At 41.5% G+C, this 21,676-nt stretch overlaps 1 protein-coding gene across 2 annotated transcripts in view; it reads right to left on the bottom strand.

The window, feature by feature from the left end:
- Nucleotides 1–21,676, bottom strand: part of hecw1a (HECT, C2 and WW domain containing E3 ubiquitin protein ligase 1a) — an 89,893-nt gene that overhangs the window by 35,209 nt on the left and 33,008 nt on the right. Inside the window, exons 5-9 of one of the 2 annotated variants that reach the window (XM_026179142.2) lie at nt 17,776–17,851; nt 15,585–15,754; nt 2,367–2,509; nt 1,952–2,052; nt 168–1,129 (exon numbers count right to left, since the gene is read on the bottom strand). In XM_026179142.2, coding sequence (XP_026034927.2) covers nt 168–1,129; nt 1,952–2,052; nt 2,367–2,509; nt 15,585–15,754; nt 17,776–17,851 — 1,452 coding nt within the window. Of the gene's footprint in view, nt 1–167; nt 1,130–1,951; nt 2,053–2,366; nt 3,046–15,584; nt 15,755–17,775; nt 17,852–21,676 lie in introns of those variants that run through there. The other variant, XM_080305872.1, reaches the window with a different exon arrangement.

Raw genomic sequence — 21,676 nt, 5'->3', positions numbered from 1 at the left:
GAGAAAAGCTAGCTTACATGCTATATGTGCTAAACAGGTGTACTGCCAACACTTCTTGGGGGAACTCCAGCTTAAGAAGCTCCACTGCATACACCACATAGTAAGAATGACTCCACAACATCTTCTGTTTGTTAGCAAGTGTCTAACCAGCCCATTACTGCCCCTACCTGAGAGGGTGACTGTGATGTATCCTCTTCTTCATCATCCTCCTGCCCCTCCTGCTCTTTGGAGGTTTTATGTGTTGGTGATGTGCTGTTTGTCTCCACAGTGCTGTCTGTATTCACTCCTTCCCCACTTTGCTCTTCCTCCTGGCTGGGCGGTCTGTGCTGGGCCGAGGGAAGACTGTGAAGGAGGTGGTGAATCCGGATGTAGTGGGATCGTGGCGTCTCAGGCTCGCCACAGGCCGAGGCAATCACCGTCTCCAGCTCTGACACCGGGAGGGAGCAGGGGCGGGTTTTACGGCGTGAATGAGCATTGGAGTTGTAGTTCGACAAGAGAGACTGGCAGGAGCAGGGGGCACAGCTTCTTTCCCCTCCCTCTCCAACCTCCTGCGGGGCCCCTTCAGCTGGGCCTACAGGAGCCTCCTGGGGTGCAGTGTTTTCCTCGGGGGGAGCCTCCACAGCAGTGGCCTCATCGAGAGTCATTTCTGCTACGGCACAGTCAGAGTGTGGCTCTGACTGTGCTTCATCCACAGCCTCTCTTCCTTCTGCTGTAACCTCCTCCTCGGCTTGGGCTGCAGTCTCCTCTCCCTGCTCCACATCTCCTTTCTCCTGCTGCCCCTCCTCTCCTCCCTCCTGCTGCTGCTCACCAGATTCTCCCTCCGCCTGCTCCACCTGAGGCTCAGGAGTCAAGGGTTCCTCTCTCACCGTGGTCTCCTCTTCCACACTTCCTTGCTCCTCCTGTGACGTCGCTTCACCCTGCTCCTTCTCAGCGGGTTGGACCTCCTTGGGTGCGGAGGCTGCTTCAGGTAAAGTCTCAGGGTCAGGAGGAGCATCCAAGGGAAGATCAGGCATGTCAGGGCCCACGCTCAGTGTGTCATCATCGGGAGCATCAGCAGCATGGTTGACATCTGCTGCGTGTCCACCCTCAGGACAGGCCGCCTCTATGACTAAGGAAACCTCCTCATCGTCTAAGAAAGAAAGGTACACGCTTTCATCACTGTTTCATAAGTTTCATTTTCAAGTTGCTGCCTTCAAACTGAGCTTTGTCTTCAGTGTGCAGTGACTTAAGTGAAATCACAAATTTTTCAGAGAAATACTGGGTGTGTGGCCTCTGATACAGAGCAAAGATTTACCTGCTAATTAGAGACTAAACTTTGAGCTGCTGGTGCCTTTTGCAGTATTTTTTACTGAATCATCTGACAAATAACACGACAGACCGTGCGGTACAGCTAATGTTCTTTAACTTCCTAGAACCTGGCGTCCACATATGTGAACATCACATTTTGGGTTATTTAGACCAAAATACTCAATTTTGCTCTACAAGGGCCTGATATGCACTTATGAGGACATTATACTGCTACTCTTCTATCGAACTGTTTTAAACGAATATCCTCATCTGGTAATTGTTTGTTTTTATATTCATCAGGACCCAATCAGCCCAAATATCAAAGAGAAATTAAAAATGCATGCCTGTAACTGAAGTGTCACCACACAGTGCAAAAGTTGCTATAGTACGGTTAAACATCATTTAGTTAGCCAACAGTGGAACATTTGATGGATGTTACTTTAACATTAACCGCCGGTATAAGTTCCATTTGAAGGCAGCAACTGGGTACAATGGTTGTGCCATTACATTAGTAGCAGTTTAAAATCTTATATTATAAAATGTATTATGGAGATAAAATAAATCTTGCAGCATATCCAAGTCCTTTTCAGTCTCTTACATAATCTACAGCTACTAATTCAAGGTGAACTGTCCATACTACTACATAGCATTAAGCCTGGTGTACCTGGGTGAATGGAGGAGGTCAGCTCAAAGCGGAACTGCAGCTGGCCACAGACATGATCTGTAGGCAACCTGCGACCTAAGGAATAACTTACTACTCGATCCCTGGGGACAACACAGAGACAGGCGACAGTTAGAAAGGGTATGTAAATGAGAGAGAAGGGAGAAACTCGGTAAAAACATACAGTAAAAAAAAAGTAAAAATAACATAGTAGCTAAAATCAGACTGTTACATGGCTTTTAAAGCAGCTATAACCACCCACATCATTTACCTCACGGACAGCCTGTGTGGGCCAGTTTATGTAGGAGAACTTTTACAGCTCTACAGATTGAACCATTGAGCACAAGCAAACCCCTGAGCTGATGACAGCCATGCTGCATTTATTTAAACAGGGAAAATCCTCATAAATGTGTTTTACCCGATGGCATGTTTTTCCAGCAGTCTCTGGACCGGGACCGAGAGCTTCCCCAGGAAACGCTTGATGATTGGTCTGCTCTTGGCAAACTTATCCTTCACCTCAATCTCCAGGACATCAGTGGGTAGGGATACAAAGTTAAACCTCTGGAGAAACAACAGAGGACAGAGCAATTTCTTGTTGGATGTGTGATATGTAACACAGGCAATCATTTACAGCATTCAGCATTTAAAGCACTAACAGGAATTACTATAAAAAAGGAAAAAAAGCAGGCAAAAAACTTGATCATCCAAATTTGGCAAACAAGAATATATTATTAAATGAGATGTCCATATTCTGTAGACTGACTTGGGTCTGAGTGTTGAATCTAAACCAGCACCGTTTTGTGCTTAAATGTGCCAATTCTTGAATTCTTTGCTCGCACTTACTCAAACTGCCCTAATCCATACACCTAAAACCAACACATATCTGGCAACCCTTGAAGAGACCAGACCAGAGTCAGTGCCAGCACATCAATCCTCATGACTCACCAAGATAACTGTGAAAACTTGTTGGGTTTTTATATTTGCTATTCAAACATAGCATGAGTAAATGGAGTGCCTGCAGAATGAAGGGTATGAGCAGAACACCAACAACCGTATACGTACCCCCAACGTATATCATTTATGCATGTGACACAACAGCAACAACTTCATTATTTATTTATAAAATACAAACTGCGTTCTGCCACATTTCACACAGGCGAGACTGATTCAAACTAAAGTCACTTTTTGCATTTGTAATTAAATATTATAGTTATTGGAATTAAGCAATACAATCATCTTTATGGTTGCACAACTACTATACTAAGAAACTATGATTACATTTTGATATTGTTAGAATAAACTAATGAATGAAATGAACTAACAGTGGTAATAAAGTGTTTCTACTTGTATGCTATTTTAAGTTCTCCCCAGGTTACTAAAAACGACTTATCTCAAATGAATACTGGAGACGTGATTGTTAGAGTTCAAATTTCTGCAAATATGTGGGAGGGTTAAAGTGCTCCCTCTTCAGCAGATAATCATTAAAAGAAACTCTGCACATACAGTAAGGCTCAGGAATCACAACCATGTAACTCGTCCTGGATTAAAACATTTCCTGGTAGCTTAGCGTGCCTAATTTGGGGTTTATTTTTCTTCCTCAGTGTTATTTGTACTTTATTTATTTGAGAGAATCCAATTCCCCATCTTTCTCTTTTGGGGTTCTGATGACTGTCCAAGCTTCTTATACACTGCTTGGAGAGTCCAAATCCTCCAAAGCTTTTTATTCACTCTTACCAAGATAGATTTTAGAGGGAAATACTGATTGCAGCTTAAAGCTCTTTGAGACAAGCTTCAGAATTTCTGGCACCAAAAACGTTAAATGCTTAAATTAGTACTGGCACAAACCTGTTAGTTGGTTTTTATCAAAGAACAAAACAACAACAACAAACCCACGATGGGACTTCCCTTCTGCATTTATACATTTTATTCAAATGTCAATACAAAGACCTCTTTTCCTTGTCTCTGTCTTCACCTGCATTTCAGAGTTCTTGTAAATCCTGTCTTATGTCCGCGTCTTCATTTAAGGTTAACACTCCTTGAAATTATTATGATGGGGAAGTAATGGGCATCAACAGGCACATTAAAACCACCAGCCTAATATTGTCCTGAGGCTTTGCCCTGTTGGGGAATGCACATAGGACCTCTGGGTGATCACAGTGGTGTCTGGCACTGGGGCTTTATCATTTGGATGCTGTGGAATGGGGCATCAGCCTTGTTCTGATGATATACTTCATCAGGATCTGGGTGTTTTGAAGATGAGGCAGATGATCTTTGTTGAGTCCCTCAAGCAATTCATAAGCAGTTATTGCAGTGTGGAAAGTGCATTGTGTACCTAGGGCCTGTCATTGCAAAGAGAATGGTCTTAGTCTAATACTAAGGAATTAGGGCTGGGCTATATCACACTGTTCACGGTAATACTGGTATAATGTTGGGCAACGACAAGAAAATGAAATATCGCAATAGAATATGGGTAAAACGCGCATGCGCACTGCCTTTGTTTTCATACGCACATGGTGGAAAAAGCATGGCGGCGACGCAGAATGAGAAGGGCGAAAGCGGATCGTTGAATGAAACGGATGAACCAGAACTGGTTAGTAAAAATGCTGCAGCTTCAGTGGTGTGGAACTGGTTTAGCTTTCGTCCCTCAGATACACAACAAAGCACTATTTTTGGTAGCGCAGGCTAGCGGGCCGTCGTTATTATCGTGTTGTTTGGAAAATACGGCACACTTAAAATCAATCCTTTGATTTTTCTGACCATCGACAGAGCCCCTTATAATCCCGTGTGCCTTATGTATGAACTCTGGTTGTGTTTACTGACCTCGAAACGATTTTATGTGCACGGCGCTCGAAAATCTGTCAAATGTTTTAGTACGACTTTGCTGAGCTACGAAGCCGCACCGCTTGATGGCTTGTCGGAGCATTACGGCTATCGTAGGCAGGAGCCTCGCGGAGTGATATGTGCTGTGCTTCAACATAATATTACCGTATTGTGTGTGTATAACCTCTTTTAAGTTTTGTGGATATTATACCTGGTTGTGCTGAGGATATGTTGGCCAGTTTCCACTGGAAATGCCCTTTGGTTAAACTGTCAGTGAGGAATTTGCATTTGCACTGTTACATTTGTATATAACTTTAATGCACATAAAAAACAGCTGCTTGTTTAAGTGAAAATACATTGATGTTTTTTGGGGTTTTTTTGCACTAATAAAGTTGTGGAGTTGTAAAGTAATTTGTCTAATGTCAATTATATCGTCAGTTATATCGTTATTGCAAATTTTCAGATGTATATCGTCATAAATATTTTTGGTCATATCGCCCTGCTCCAGTAGGAACCAAGGATTTCCAATAACAACCTGCATTATGACGAAGTAATCAGTGTTCTTTACCTCATCTGTTAGTGGTCTTAATGTTTTAGCTGATATATGTTGCTCTACATTCAGTGTTTGATGCTTCAGACAGTATTCGGACTAACTTCAGCCTCCTCACTCTTTAAAGTAGGATAATTTGCAGCTGAGGCTCTGATGCAAGGAGCTCCAAAAACACCCTTTTTTGGGTGTAATAGGCTTGTTTGAAGCCTTTATTCTGAGAGTATTTCTAATGTTTACTTCATGATGGTCATGATGAAGTATAAAGAAACTGCAGCTCTGATAACTCTTTATATACTGGTGAGTAGAAACATTTCGTCTTTAATATGCTTTTGACCTTGCTCACGCCAGAATAACAACTCTGACTCTTTGAAGCGTGGACTCAGGCATCAGTGCATTAGCAGCACTTCTATTCTGCAAGCTGAGACGTGCAGCCATCATGGAACCCATTTGTTCCAGTACTTCTCCACTGATGGTCTCAAGTGTCTTTATACAGCAGTTATGAGCTAATCAACATTATTTTCTTCATCTGTAAGTGGTCGAAATGTTTCTTCTTTAGTGTCAGATTAGTCAACAAACTCATTAATATGATGCTTAAAATTGAATTCCTAAGACTTCACTGTGTAAATCTAAATGCCTAATTTCCTATACAATAGATGCCCACATGAATAATTCCTGTGAAAACCTTGTAGAACAGGTCTTTCTGCAACCATACTATTAATACAAAGGAGCCTGCTGCAGTGAGGGACTTCTGAATTAGGAAAACCTTCGTTTTTGCCAACAGCCCAATTCCATAGGTTCTTAATGTCAGTCTAAAGTATGGATTGCCCTGAAGCCGCCTCATCAAAGGTATCAGAACATCAAAGGAAGATTCTGGTGGTATACACAACAACTAAACCTGTCATTAAAAGTACCTTTCCTTTTTAAATTAAACTTAAAGACTCCTTCTGTAACATAGAACAGTAACATAACGATATTTCTTTGGATTCTGAAATGTTTGTGCTTAAGTAAGACCAGCACTGGCTTTAGTAATTATTTTAGCATTTCTGTCCCTACAGGTAATATTTCGACAAAATGTAACCCCAAGGTTAACTATCCTTAGCTATGTGTACTTTTCTGAGGGATCATTTAAATGTGTGGAGGTTTTTAATTTAAAGGTCTTAACAAAAGTACAGCATATTTGGAGATTTTCAGAGGCTCAAAGGTTACAGACAATTGACTAACAAGTAGTTTCATAACCAGCTGTTCTATTCACACCCATCACAACAATTACTCAGTCTATAATCAAGTGATGCTTTCATGAAACACAGAGGCTTTACAACAAATGGCGAACACTATTTATGCTCAAGAGGAGGAAGGGCAAATTAGACTTTGCTTTGGTTTGCTGGATTTCCTTTGCAGACTTTGCATTTCTGATCAGTTTTGGAGCATCCAGAAAAGGGCAGGGTTTTTTAGGTATATATTAGCAAAGAAATGCTCTCTTTAATGGCCTTTAAGCCATTCACATGATCTTAACAACCACAGCATGCTTTTAAGTCACTGAAGTCAAAACTAGCAGCAAACAAGGGTGTGTTTCTTTGGAGCGTGCTGGCAGAACATGTCAAGAAAGGAAATAACACTTGCTGATGTCCGTGGACTCTACACATTAGCCAGTCCTTGATTCCAAAAGGTTTTCATACAAGTATTAAAACCAGCCCTTAATGAAAAATGATAAAACTATTAACTACGAAAAAAGTTAATTTCACTGTTTAAATAGCATAAATAAACATTTTACTTTTTATTTACTGTTTAACATTTATTTACAAGGTCATTTACGTTCTGAGACTACAGGATACGATGTAGGAACAGTAGTTTTTGCTCGGTGCTGTGTTCTTGTAAAGTACCATCCATATACACTTATTCTCCCTCTTCTCTCTCAGCAGCAGATTTTACATTTTTGGGTTTTCCTTCTCTTAATATCTTAGCCAAGTCTCTGTATATCCATGTGTGTTTAGGTGATTGGAAGCTCCAGGCTACAACTTCCTGCATGTGTTGTGGCTGCTACATTACATTCTATCTGCTTTGCTACCCTTGCCAGTGTCTCAGACAATGACTAAAGTGCTGATCATGTTGGCTGCTGTTTTTCCGATCTGTTTCACTCACTGTGTTCTTGTGTGTCCCTGATAGTTCTTTTGTGGGAAGGACAGAAGGAAAAACATATTCACTCAAGAAATGAGAGCAGAACAATGTAAAATGGATCTGACTGCATGGGATAAAATGAAGTGGCAAATGCAGGAAAATGAAAACCGGGAAAAAAAGAGTTAGCTGTGGAAATCTGTGTGCAGAGTAGGGATGGGTATCGTTTAGGTTTTATCCGATACCGGTGCCAAATCGGTACTTTTGAAACGGTGCCGGTGCTCAAACGGTGCTCAAACCGGTGCTTAAAGAATGGAGAACACAAAATTGGTCCAAAAACCTCTCATGCTCAGCTGTTTTTTGTAAAAAGATAACAATGTTAGCCTTTTCTGCAGCTATGGGGCATATATGGTATCACTCTTGACTGGAAGCAGTGCTTAAACAATGGAAAAAACACAAACTTTGTCCAAAAACCTCTCATGTTCAGCTGTTTCCCACTTTTTCTTTGGTCATTTTAGCCTTTTTGGCCAGGGTGAAGGGAGTATCTGCCATCAAACAAGAGGACAGCCGCATGTAGCTACGATGATGTTTGCTAGTTCACCTTACATGCATTAATGTAATAACGTGGTTAGTGTACTCAACGTAAATTACACACGAACAACATTAAGCTACTCACGCAGAGAAGAACGGCTGCTGCTGCATCATCATCCTCATCATTTCTGCTACACTGGCAGGGTTAGGGGCCAGGACTCTCCTCTTCGTGTTTTTGGGGGATGTTGCATAACAGGCACCACACCCGCAGTAGATGCGCTCGGTGTGAGGTCTCGCAGCAAGCTATCAAATACGGCGCATTTCTCGGCTTTTAAAAAAAACGCTATGCGTCGCCAGGTGTTTCATCGGATTCGAGGTGTTACCTCCTTTGACAGTATCACAGTATCAGCTTAAAGCACTTGTTACAGGCTGCTGAGTTTGCATCTTTTGCTGTGAAGTACAGCCAGACTTTTGACCGCTTCGCCTTGGGCATTTTTAATCTGTAGCTCTGCTCTAACTGAACGTACGTACCTGGCCCCGCCTACTATTCTCGGAAACGTAAAATGATTGGCTAGAATCTAAAGTGTATCACAGCTCAGGAAAAAAAAGCACCGAAATAAAGCACCGAAATGTGCGCTGCTTTTCGGTCTGCTTACTACCGTTTATGTCAGAACCGGTGCCATGATGGCACCGGACACCGGTACCCATCCCTAGTGCAGAGAGATAAATGAGGAGGATTAAATGGAGAACGAGTGAATCATTTACAAGAGCAGGCAGAGGAAGGTGCCAGTGGGGTTGCACAGGATGGACGGGAGGTGGATGTGGGGTAATGTGGGTATCGTGTAAATAATTACCTGTTTTATCACAGCAGAAATAGCTCATAGAACCCAAGTTCAAAGGGAAACAACGCCATCAAGGTATATATAGTTACTGTATATACTGAATGTACTGTATTTTAGAGTAGAGAGTAAAGTTGCTCTGGGTCATTCATCCATCCATTAGGCTTATACTTATCAGCGCTATGAGGGCTGCGGTTCATGTATTTTTAAATAAGAATCCCACAAATCCTTGACTCTAAATTTCACATAATTCAGCCCTCCTTGTCTGTCATCTTTCAGAGTTATATGTTAAAGATTTAGGCTGAGCTCACAGCTGCCTTCTGCATTTCACCAACTACCAGGCCAGAGCCCCCCAGCTCTGACAGACTGTCCACCCCCCTCCCTTGACCCCCACCGGTTTGCTCACAGAGCAACTCGGTCCACGGAGGATGCCACCACCATCACCCTTCACAGATTGCTGAGCCATCTGGAGAACAGGAAGAGCTAAATGTGGATGCTCTTCGTGGACTACAGCTCAGTGTTCAACACTATAAACCCAGACATCCTCACCACCAAACTGGACCACCTTCAGATCCCGCTGCCACCTGCTCCTGGATCAAAGACTTCCTAACCAACCGGCCTCACTCAGTCAGCCCCACCTCTCTCCCCCACTCTCACTCAGCACCAGATCCCCGCAGGGAGGCGTTCTCAGCCCCCTTCTGTACACCCTGTACACTTATGACTGTAAACCAACCAACGTCATCGTCAAGTCTACCGATAACACCACCATGGTTAGGTTCATCTCTGATTGACAGCGTACAGAGGTTGAGTCTCACAAAAAAAAAGGCAATTCTATTCTATTTTATTTGTACAGCTCCAAATCACAACAACATTCACCTCAAGCCAAAAAAAATGCTCTTTTCATTTCAGCACCACAAATCCACCACTCAGGAGGAGCTGAAGCGTCTCGACATCAGGCCATTGATCCCTACAAGGTCATACAGAGCAGGTTCACTGGGCTGTCCACTGTATTTAAAGTGAGTGGTTATAAAACAGTGAATGTTAAGGAGCTGGCAAACGGACAGCAGCCAGATTAATTACCTTAATCTCAGTTTTTGTTAATTGATTAGAATCAAGCCAAAATTAGCAATCTTGCCTGGTCAGGCAGGCTAATCGTCCCACTTTAATGTGACTGATGAACTGGGCTCCTGTCCTGAGGCCTGTACTGTCTTATCCAGGTAACTTTGGTTTCTGTACTACAAAGTTGGTTTATTTCTCACAGGTGTAAACTGCCATGTGATAGATCTACAGATCTATAGGTATGAAACCACTGCCTACTGACAAATCCATTGTCTAGTGCCACCATTCCTGGGCAATCTCTTGCACCTCTGGAGAGAGTAGAAGTAGCATCTAAAGTCTTTGTTTCCCCTGATGAACATCTGCAATAAGAAGATTCTTACAAACACCTTAATTCATTTTTTTTCTTTTTCTGTTGCCAGGAAACAATTATCAGTTTTATAGACATGAACAGTGTCACTGTTAAAGCGCTAGGCAACAGAACATTAGACACCAGGTTAGGTGTGAAATTCAAGTGAGTGTAGGGGTATGTTTCTACTTCCTCACACAGTGCTTACAACATTCGCTCTTGCGCTGGTGCCATTAGCTAACAATCCTGACCCAAGAACAGTTCATCAAGCAGATGGACTGCCTAGTTCCGTCTAGTGGTAGATAATCACAATCTTCCAGTGTCATTGTGCTAACTTGCCAGTGTTCGTTACAGCCCTCAGTTCTTTTCAGTGTTTTAACTGTGTATTGTAGGCTCTTTGCTCTTGGGTCCTCCACCTGTTTTTCATCTTGACTTCCATTCCTGTCTACTACTTCTTCAGTTCCTCCACAGTTAGTTGGATCTGTTTAAAAGCATTATTCATGGAAGCTGTGGATTTTTGTGAGCAGCTAGCCATGGCCTGGAAGTTACTGTTAGTTACATGCGTTCGCTCATGTCATTTGCTTCTATCCTTCTTCTATTGTTTGCTGTTTTGCTTACATCCCTAGTTTATTACTTGCCATTGTATATGTTCTGTAGCCTGTTTTGTTGATTGACTTGGACGTTAAATCCGTTACATTCAGGTCAACCTCTGTTCGCCTGACTTTTTAGCCGTTAGTTCAACCTTTAATTGTTACTAATGGTTTCTTACTCTGCTTCTGCTCTAGTTTAATCAGGCTTCATTTTAAAACACAATTATCTGTTAACAGAGAATTGCACACCTTTATGTAAACAACAGAGTCTGCTTCTACAGACAGGAAGCCATATTAAACATTCAGTTTTGATTCAAAATTGTGTCTCATACAGCGCAGTGCTGGACTGCAGTATGGAAAGTCTGCTGGATGAGCCAGCATGTTCCATTAGAGTTGACACAGTACATCACTGCCAAGCAAGCTGAGCAGCTCGCTCAAAATGGGATCAGTTTGGAAAAAGGAAAGTGACTTAGAGCTGAGTGGATGCTGTCAACTGGGACACCACATTAAATCTCTGTATGAGTCTCCTGAGGGACATAATAAAGATAGAGACTGTGCCACAGGACATCCTGCGATCAGTGGAGCTTGTGCACAAATCACAGGGTCACAGCATAGTTATGCCTGTTCTATTCCAGATCATGTAGAAGCTTAAGCACAGAACAGTGCTGATTGGCATCACCTCATTTATAATCTCCTATTGAAACAATGGTTACTGCTTATTCACATTTTGTATTGTTCACAATGCAGTCCCTAAACCATGTCAAATATCTGGCTACCTCATTTATCCACACCTAGTCAGGTGTGGATAAAAGCATACCTGAGGCAAGCTTCCCAGAGAGCTCGCTTGTCTTTGCCTCGGTGGCACCAGCCATTTTAGCCAACCTGGTTTTCCATTTTAAGATAAAACCTCTGCTCACCGACACTCTGGTATTCGTCTCCTTTTTTATGTTGTGGCTTTTGAGCCGGGTCGTAACAAGGGCATATAATCAGTTCCTCTGTTAGAGCTACTCCCTGCTTGTGATGTCTGGATACAAAAACAAAGGAATGAATCTAAAAAACAAACAAACAGATTTAACATAATATATTTTGCACGAGTGGGGAAATTAAATGTAGCGGACTCTTTTAACATTAACGTCATATTTTGTTTTTTACATTTTTTGTGTTCTGTTTTCCTACTATGCCGCTCATTTGCTTTGTCCACAAAAGATTGTAGAGTAATTTCCAGCAAGTCTACAATAATTAGGTGCTTTTGCTTTTCACAAAGCAAACACGATTTTCATGGATTACACTGATTTCACCCTAACTATCCTTTCTGGTGCTGTACGGGGCGCAGCAGGACATTTTGCTTTGTAAATGCTTCTGTTGTTTCAACAATAAGAGAAATTATATAATACGACAATTTGGGGAATGAAGAGAATTTTCAGCTGTGTTCCCCAATTTTCTCCACTCTGGCCTAATCTTTATTTAAACCCTCAGTTTGCTTCTGTTTTTGTTTTGTTGTGTCGTCCTGCTTGCTGTGTGCCCTGTGTGAGCTGTATAACTGTAGCTGCTTCCAGCTTATTAGTCACACAGTCAGTTCCTGGTTTCTGTCTAGTCAGAGTTAAACTCTCGTCTTGAGAGTCCTGTATTGGGTTTCACCTTCTGCCTGCCACACAGTGTCATGTGACAGTTGGAGCCAGCTGGTATTGGCCATGCTTCACCTTTGCTAATTCAGGTGCTGGACTTCACCATGTTTTTGATTTGGGGCCTTTTGGATGATTTTCAGAGAACTAAAATGTTTATTATTAACATTGGCAGCTGCAGTGTAGCTTGCCACCACCAGTATGTGTGAATGGGTGGATGACTGAATGTAGTGTAAAGCACTTTGGGGTCCTTAGGGACTAAGTAAAGCGCTGTACAAATACAGGCCCTTTACCATTTTATATTTACCATTGGTACTTTCAACTGCTTCTTTAAGAGGTCATCACAGTGGATGTATCCACAGCTTTGAGTTGGTGCAGATTCTAGACCAGACGCCCTTCCTGATGCTAACCTTGAGACATTAGCCTCACTTGACCCCATGACACTGGGTTCGTCTCCTTACTTAGGATCTTCTATGTATAAGGTGGATGTGTTAACCACATAGCCACAAGTCATTAATAATATTAATGATTAATAGAATTTATTTTCCTGACTTTTTTGTGGTACACCATCCAGACAGTGAATTTGCTTGAATAACTTAAATTTTGCTCATTGTATTATTATTGTATTACCCGTCATGATTCAACCAAACTAACAGATTTTCAGGCTACATTTCTTCAAACATCACTGAAAATAAGACCAGAAGCATTTAGTTATCTGAAAATAGCAGGTTGACTAAACTTAGTGCATGTTTGGAAATAGTTTCTCCCACAAAAAAGAAGAAATGATTATGTGAAGTCAGTGTGATTCAAACCTTTGAGCTTTTTCAGAATCATTTTGCTTCTGATTGTACAGACTTGACTCTTCTCATACTGGTTTTCTGTCTCTTTTCACTGTTTTTTTAATGATTTTATTGTCTTTCGTGTTATATGCCATCCAGTAATGATGATTTCGTGTCTTTCTGCAGACATTCTGAACATCCCATTCGCATCCATTTGTGTTCATTTAAAATCTATTTTTACTTCCATCCAGTTCCTGTTTTGTTTTTTGCTTATTTGCAGTCGTTCTGCATTTAACTGCATACATTTTTCTTCACTGCCTTCTGCGGTTTCTGGTCATATTTCCCTTGTATGTTTGCCTGTTTTTACAATTGCACAATCCTTTTTTTATTTGTTTTTGTAATTTGGGTGCCTTTGTATCAGTTCTTGAGGCACTTTGTGTCTCCTTGTGGTCAAACAGCTTCTCTGTAGCTCTAATACTCCTCTGGGGTTACATACAGTAGCCTTGTTCATAAATCCATTAATAACAACTTAAAGCAAAAAATAACATCATGTGGAAACGGTATAACATTCTGACATTTTGTCACTGGAAGGAATGTGTAAGCTTCACAGTTCCTATTATCACTACAGTAATGCTAAATTTTCGTGGCTCAAAGAGTTGGCAGTTCGTCTTGTAACAGGAAGGTTGCCGGTCAGAGCCCCAGCTCGGACAGTCTCGGTCGTTGTGTCCTTGGGCAAGACACTTCACCTACCGCCTACTACTGGTGATGGCCGATGGTGCGATATGGCAGCTTCGCTTCTGTCAGTCTGCCCCAGGGCAGCTGTGGCTACAACTGTAGCTGCCTCCACCAGTGTGTGAATGTGTGTGTGGATGAATTATAAATAAGTAAGTGAAATTGCATTTATGTAACACCTTTCAAGATAAAATCACAAAGTGCTTCACAGAAGCTAGAACATAAAAAAAACGTTTAAAAAGATGAGCTTTTTAAAAGAACTGACAGAGTCTGCAGATCTCAAACTCAACGGGAGACAGTTCCAGAGTCTGGGAGCCACAGAAACAAAGGCTCTGTCACGGTTTCTTTAATCTAGTGTGCTGGCCTGCAAGCCCTGGTCACAAGACCTCGGGCACCTGCTGGGAACATAAATACACCGATATGATAGAGCTGTGCGATGTGACCAAAATCTCATATCCCGATATAAAACATTTCTCAGCCAATAACAATATAATTCACAAAATAGTCAATTTTCTGTAAATTCTGTGAATCTCTGGCAACTTGACTTGTGTGAAGTGTTTTCCGCTGAGCGTCGTGTACCTGGAGTTGAGTGTTTTGACCGATGCATGAAACTATATATTTTTAGATGTGTTTTCTTTGTATTTATCACACGGTGTGCTGCGAAAAGCCTGTTCTAACGTTTAAGTCTAAGGTTTATTTGGAGCATCTGACGGCTCTCTTTTGCGTCACATCCGTAAACTATCTCTATATTCTTTCACTTGACTCTTGCATAGGTGGTATGAGAGGTTTGTCATGTTTGAGTCTGTGGTGGGGACGGTTTCCTGCATAATTTGTACACAATTAGTGCAGTTTTCTGGTCCGTGTTTAGGAATAAGGTCCTCAATTTGTTTTGAATGGTCCTTCTGTTTAGCAGCATCCATTTTAAGATGTCAGGGAGGCTGAAGCCCATCCCAGCTGTCATACAGCAAGAGGCAGGCTATATCCTGATTAGACCACCAATCTATAGCAGCACAAATAAACAAGGGATCGTTACATGCCTTTAATGAAAGCTGTTTCCATCTTTCACAGCATGGCACTAGAAAACACTTGTTGCTGTTATGCACTGTATTGGCGGCTAAGCTTAAGTTTAACGCAGACATTCTCTAAGGAGAGTTGGTCTGTATCACAAACACAAACAGCATGTACTTGTGCATGAACCACCACAATCTGGTCTAAATAGGAAACAATGCCTTTATGCCAGCATTCATTAGATGAGAATACCATCAAACATGGAGACATGTGAAAGCTAAAAAGAATGGAATATAAAAACAAGCGAAAATATCTCTATGAAGTAAATCTTTGAAGATTAGACTGTAGATCAGGTGATGGTGTTTCCATCTTTGAAATGCTCCCAACAAAACGTATCTACGAATATGCTGTTTAATCGCTGCTTTTAAAGCCAGAGGTGATAGAAGTAGTGTACTGTTTAAAGAATGCACATTTCCTCCTGGTTAAGTCAAACTTACTCAAAACATGTGATTGACTTTAGGTTTCCAGCTTTAAGCCTGCATTTTGCAGGAAAGGCCAAGGATGGATACTGATACTGTCATTTAAACACTCTGAGAGTCTAAAGATGGCATGCAAGCAACACACAGGAGAGAAATTGCGAAGGCTTGCCTCTGTGCTCCACTTAGGGTTGACAGTGTTGCAGACCACTCCGGAACGTTTCTCCTGGCCGTGGTGTGGCAGAGACGGGAAGATGCTGTGCTTTCCGGGCTGAATGGACAGCTTCAGGTACGGGTCTGGATTGAAGAACATCCCCTTTTTCAGTCCCACTGCCTGGAGGTCTGAAGATTCACACACACAGTTTTGTAAAATTGTGAAGACACACGTGTGTCTGGTTTCTATTAGTCTATGATTCCGATGTTCATTTAGTTAAAGCTACAGCTTGTTTAGACTAAGTATTTTTAGAGGTAATACGTTTAGAAAGATTCTCACCAGACAAAACCACAGATATACAAACTACTCTGAATAAAGAGATCATGTTCAGTTTCTGATCCCTGCTGTGCTCCTGGAAACACTCACAGCTTTAGCCCACCCTCAGCCTTACTGATCTACACGTCAGCACAATTACATCACAGCAGTCCACAGTGAGGCTTTTTCCACATTTATTCTTTAGCTAAATCCCAACAGTGCGCTTACACTCGATGTGTGACAGAGCATAAAACACATTGTTTAAAAACATTCTAAGAATTAAAAATCAGCACAAATGGACGGCTGGGAGACTTCCCCTCTATAGCACCAGCACAAATAAAGGTTTTACTCTGGAAAAAATAAAACAGCAGGCTGCCCAGTCTGGTCTTAAACTACAAAGGGGGAAAAAACATGAATTACATAACCGCAGAAAGGAGTGAGGGCTGACACGTCGGAGTTACCCCAAATTAAAATAACATCAAATAGGCAGCAGAGAAATCACTACAACAAGTCCAGACTGCCTCGACACGAGACCATTAACACATCAACGTAAGGTCACGGGCTCACCTGGGGGTTTGCACAGACTCACAAATGTAACCGTGGTGGAAAACTGGAATATCTGGGCTTTCTCTGTATTCCATTTTTTCTTTCTAATAAAACAGACATTCCAGTTACAGACACTGCACAGTAGCCTTTGAAGGTAATATATGATTTACATAACCTGGAGGTTCCCCTGCAGAGAAAAATCAGGCAGTGCTCAGCTGCAGATGGAGAGCACAGAGACATGCTGTGGCTCATCCTCTGAAGTCAGTATATGCTAAGTAATGTGTATTTCTGAATATAGATATAATCTAGATAATGTGGAAGAACACTTTGAAGTTAATCTTACCATTTTCTAATAACAACAGGCTAACATTCATGTTAGCTTAGTGACTAATCCTGAACACCAAGTAAACAGCTTTCTGCTCTCAGCCAACTTCAGCTTGGAAATCCTGGAGATGGCAATAAGTGTTTAGAAACATCAGGTCTAAAACAAGTGTGGGAGTATTGAGGACCCAAAGGCAAACGAGTGCAGTGAAAATGCAGCTTTTATTAGGCTGATGCAGTGTCCAGTAATTCCAGTTCAAATCATCCTAGAAACTAGTGCTGAAAGAACGTCATATAGTGTGCTGAGCACTGTAACAGCGACACAGACAGACTTCCTACGACTGTCTTATGACATCTTTTAATGATTTAATGTATCATTTCAAGTACTTTGAATCCACTTTCTGGAAAATACTGAGATACTGTACTGGCTCCAGTGGCTGAAGACTGAAGTAATGCATGCGTTGCATACTGCAGCACGACTGTCACTTACTGTTAGAAATTGTAAAGCCTCCATAAAAACATTGTTCCTAACGTACTGCATGAGCCTCTGTCAGAACTGTCACAAGAACATAATGGCGTTAGCTGAGAAAGCTGTTAACTTGGTGATGAACAAAATGCTTCGGATTAACATAACCAGTTATTCCAAATTGCCTGGATTATATCGATATTACTTTGCATGTACTCACTCCAGAGGATGAGCCACAGGGATGTGCAACCATGCTGTTCTCTCTCTGCAGCTGAGCACTGGCTGACTTTTCCCAGCAAAACCTTCAGGGTGTAGCAGCGGCTTATTTAAACCGTCTATTAACCTTCACAGGCAACTGTGGAGTGTCTGCAGTTGGTAAAACTGTTTTCTCACGACGAGCTGTTCTATGTATCTTCTGTTTTGTTAAACGGCACAGGAATGCAGAGGAAGCCAGATGTCAGATTTGTGAAGCTGAACTTAAATTTTTACTATAGTTTGGATATACACATTAGTAAAGTTACACACAAGTCACTGTCCTGTAGCTGAAGTGAAGCAGCCTACCTGACAGGTTAAAGTTAATAAGTCTTCTGTTGCCCAGTCCATGGTTGACTTCAGGACTGACCACTGGCTTCAGTACCTGGACGCACACACACAGATGTGAAGAGTTAATAGGTGTTCGTAAACAAAAAGAACACGGTGAGAGAAACGTAATGATGCATGCGCGTTTAGGCCTGCTTCATTTCAACAGTGTTTGCTAAAGCTCCGCTTTCAGTGAGGCCGACAGCGTGCTCAGATCAATACTCTGTCCTCATGATCCTGGAAATGGAGGGGAGTGTAAAGCCTCCCATCGTTCATCTGCTTTAACATATAGCACCCATGTTTGACTTTCCTTACATGCCAAAGCAATAGGAAGAGGATTGTAAGGATATCCAAGCCGTTTCCTACTAAATTATTAAAGTCAAAAAGCTTATGTTAAATAAGTTTTGTTTTTCTGAGGATAGAAATGAAGAAGGATTTACTACGTTTAGAGCATGTGGTTAAGAAAACGTTGAATTAATTTACAAAATATCTGTATATCACAAGCACTTGATGCTACAACAGCTGAGAAATGACAAGAGTTAACAGCTGAGCAGCTGTGTGTGGCTGTAGATGGTAGTTCTAACCTCAGTCCTGATCAGTGCAAAAGTCTTGAGCCACCTCTCACTTCTTTATACATTATACTTTATACAAGTTCTTTCAGTGTTTTCTTTTCTTTATCGCACTTTGAGACAGATCAGTTTCAAATAAACAACCAGTAGTTTGAGGAGGCATCCTCGGTGGTTGGGCAAACAGATAATTCTTCATTGTATAGTGTAGTATGATATGACCCAGTCTTGTTGCAGTAAACAAAAGCTGATCAAATAGTTAGTCTGTGGAAACAAAATAATTATTGATCTTATGGATTCAAAGGAAAAAGAATTTAGTAGTGCTGCCACGTTTAAAGCATTAGTCAGGAGGCAGCACTGTGCTTAAACTGGACACTTAAATAAAGACAAGGTCTACTGAAACATAGGTTTACACAGATTTATGAGTTTTGTATGTACAGTTACACTTCTGTTGCATAAAAGCTTTTTTTTTTTGTCAGGCTGTCAGAATTTTCCACAACGACACACAAAATGCTGCATCACTCTCAGTGCTTATGCAACTGACTGGAAACAAAACAACAGAAACAATTCCAGCAGAGAAAACAACAAGATAAAGGGATGAAGGAAATGACAGATGTTTAGACCAATTCATTTTAATGAGATGCTAATCTGCCTTGCTGAGTACAGTTATGGAGAGAAGTGCCACCATGGGTCTCTGCAGTGGGTCTAATCTCACGATAAACCAAATGACAAATGCATCCATCTGTGCGCTCTAAAGTGCGCTCACTTTATATCATTTACCACCCACTTCAGAGAAAGACCAAACACTAAGACACTAAAAGTATAAAAGAAAGGAAAAGTATGTATAATTCATGAGCTTCCTTCAAGTGTTGCAAGAATCTTAAATGATGTAAGACGAGACTGATTCTATGGAAATAACAGTACCCCTCTCTCCAACCATTGCAACCCCGAAAGAGAGCTTACATTTACAAAGTGCATCCCCATCTGATTGCAGGTCAGATACACCCTGGTATTAAGATATTTTAATACACCCACTGCCTTTGAAGACGGAAAGTCTGAGTCTGAGCTAAATCAGTTAGCGTGGATGAGCAGAGAGACAGGGAGTGGGAGGGTAATGTTAAGTAGGTTATGTCAGTTCAGCGTTGAGAGTAGGGCTGGTGGGGGTGGACGGGGAACGCCATCATCTAATGCTGATCTGTTGGCTGCATTTTATGGGACTGGTGCTTTTTGCACTTCAGTGAAAATGACCCAGGAAGTTGCTCTGACAGTGCATTTCATAAATGGAGAAGCGTTGAAGTAAATGTGTTTTATCTTTTAGCTGGACTCTGCTGGTGGTGGGGGGGGTGGAGGCAACACTTCATGTCGCGACCTAAAGAAACTCAAGAACATCTAAGAAACAAAGTCACTGGCATCAGTATGGAAAGAGTTACAAAGCTATTGCTATGGCTCTGGGACTCCAGATGATAGACATAACCACTATATAGTCACCCACTGGTTTCTGAAGCTTCAGCATTATCACTTTTGCTTTCTTTTTTGAGACAAAAGTAACCATATTTGGACATGTTTGGTGTTTTTTTTTGGTGATTTGGTTTTGTAGTTTATTCATCAATCAAGTATAATCGAGTAGGTCTCTGCTTAAGAATAGAAAGGTAGTAATCTCATTAAGCTGCCAAAGAAAGGCTATCAACAAAAGAGCACCACTATCTGTCCTAGGCAAGATATTCTTTAACAGAAAGAGCTGACTGATTGTTACCTCTGGGACCACTCTGCTAGTTTTTGCAAGACAGGGTCCTCCACTAACCACGCAGGAAAACTGTTCCCTCTACACATCAGCATTATAACCATGAGAAAGCAGCCAGGCCTACAAAGGGATGACATACAGAATACTCCAAGGACAACGAATCAAAAGTTCTTTTCAGGAATGGAAAAGAGACACACATGTTGTCTCCTTTCCTGTTCTGCTACCATGTTGAAGCTATGGCAGTAGGTACAAGGCTATACCTGGAGAATCCCAGTTCTTGTCTAAGACAGTGGTCCAAGGAGAGCTTTTGCTGATGACCTGTCTCAGGTAAGGCTAAATAAAACTATGCGATGCTAAAGCACAGCATTACAGCATCATCAAATAAACTTCTAATGAAATTTATGTTTGGTCAATTTCTTTGTTGTAACAATGCTTCTTCACAATAAATCTTATACCAGTGGAAAGCCTGTTTATTTCCTCTTAAATAGTGCCAGGCTTGTAAGGAAAATGCTTTAAAATGAATAAGGTCCTCAGGAGCATGAGAAAGAACCATGCACGGCTCCAACAGCCTGCCATGTCTTGCTCTGGCTTGGTTACACACCGCTATCCCATTCTTCAACCAGCATTTCTCTCTTATGACAAAAGCTCTTAAAGTACCAGTGTTTCTTGTCTCTTCGAACCTCAATCTTCCAATCAAATGAACAACACCAAGCAAGAGTCAATAGCAGAATGAGCTGTTTGGCACCAGAACACAAGATTTGGGAGATTTTTCATGGGTATAACCCACATACTCAATTGCGCTGCTCAACCCATGAATGCTTGGAGCGCTCAGAAAAAGTAGAAAAGCACTATTTACCATTTAGGTATAAGATTTATTGCCATTGTTACAACAAAGAAAAAAATGACCAAAAGCAAATGTCCTAATTTTTGTAATACATTTTTTTAACCACTGGCTAGGTTTTGTGCATAATAGATCAGACAATGATCTACATATGACAATGATAAGCTGACTCTATGTTTACTGCATCACAATCAATTTGACACGTCTATTAAGCTGATGCAAGTAAACCAAAGAGATGAACAGAAAGGAAACACATGAACAGGTTGGAATAGATATGTACAGTTACCCATGTTATCCAGCCTAGCCTTGTCCTCCTACCGCTCCTGTTAGGGTGACTGGGAGACAGTAGCCCCAGCTGGAGACACATGCCATCCATCACACACGTACACAAACAAACACAATGTCTTCTCTCTCTGCTGCATCTGACAGTTTCTGACTGGCGACAGTAAACAAGCTCAGACGATTCACTCTGTAATGCTATCCCGGCTCTCCATGTCCTTTCTTCTCGTCTCCAATTATTTTCCTTCTTCTTCTTGTGATGTGGGAGGCTCCAGCCGCATTAGCACTTGTCTCCAAATACCTGAATGACTTACCTGAACTGGACAGGATTTCTGCTCTCTCTACTTGTTCCCTCCCTTCCTGTCTTTTTTCTGTGGTGGTTATTTTTATTCCTTTGTCCTCAGGAAGCAAGTACAGATCAGGTTCTAGGGCCATCAGCATTTCCAGGGTCCCACA

This window comes from Astatotilapia calliptera, chromosome 9 (assembly GCF_964374335.1).
Source record: "Astatotilapia calliptera chromosome 9, fAstCal68.1, whole genome shotgun sequence".
NCBI lineage: Eukaryota > Metazoa > Chordata > Actinopteri > Cichliformes > Cichlidae > Astatotilapia > Astatotilapia calliptera.
Note: the sequence above shows the minus strand (reverse complement) of the source record. Positions and strands in the feature narration are given on the sequence as shown.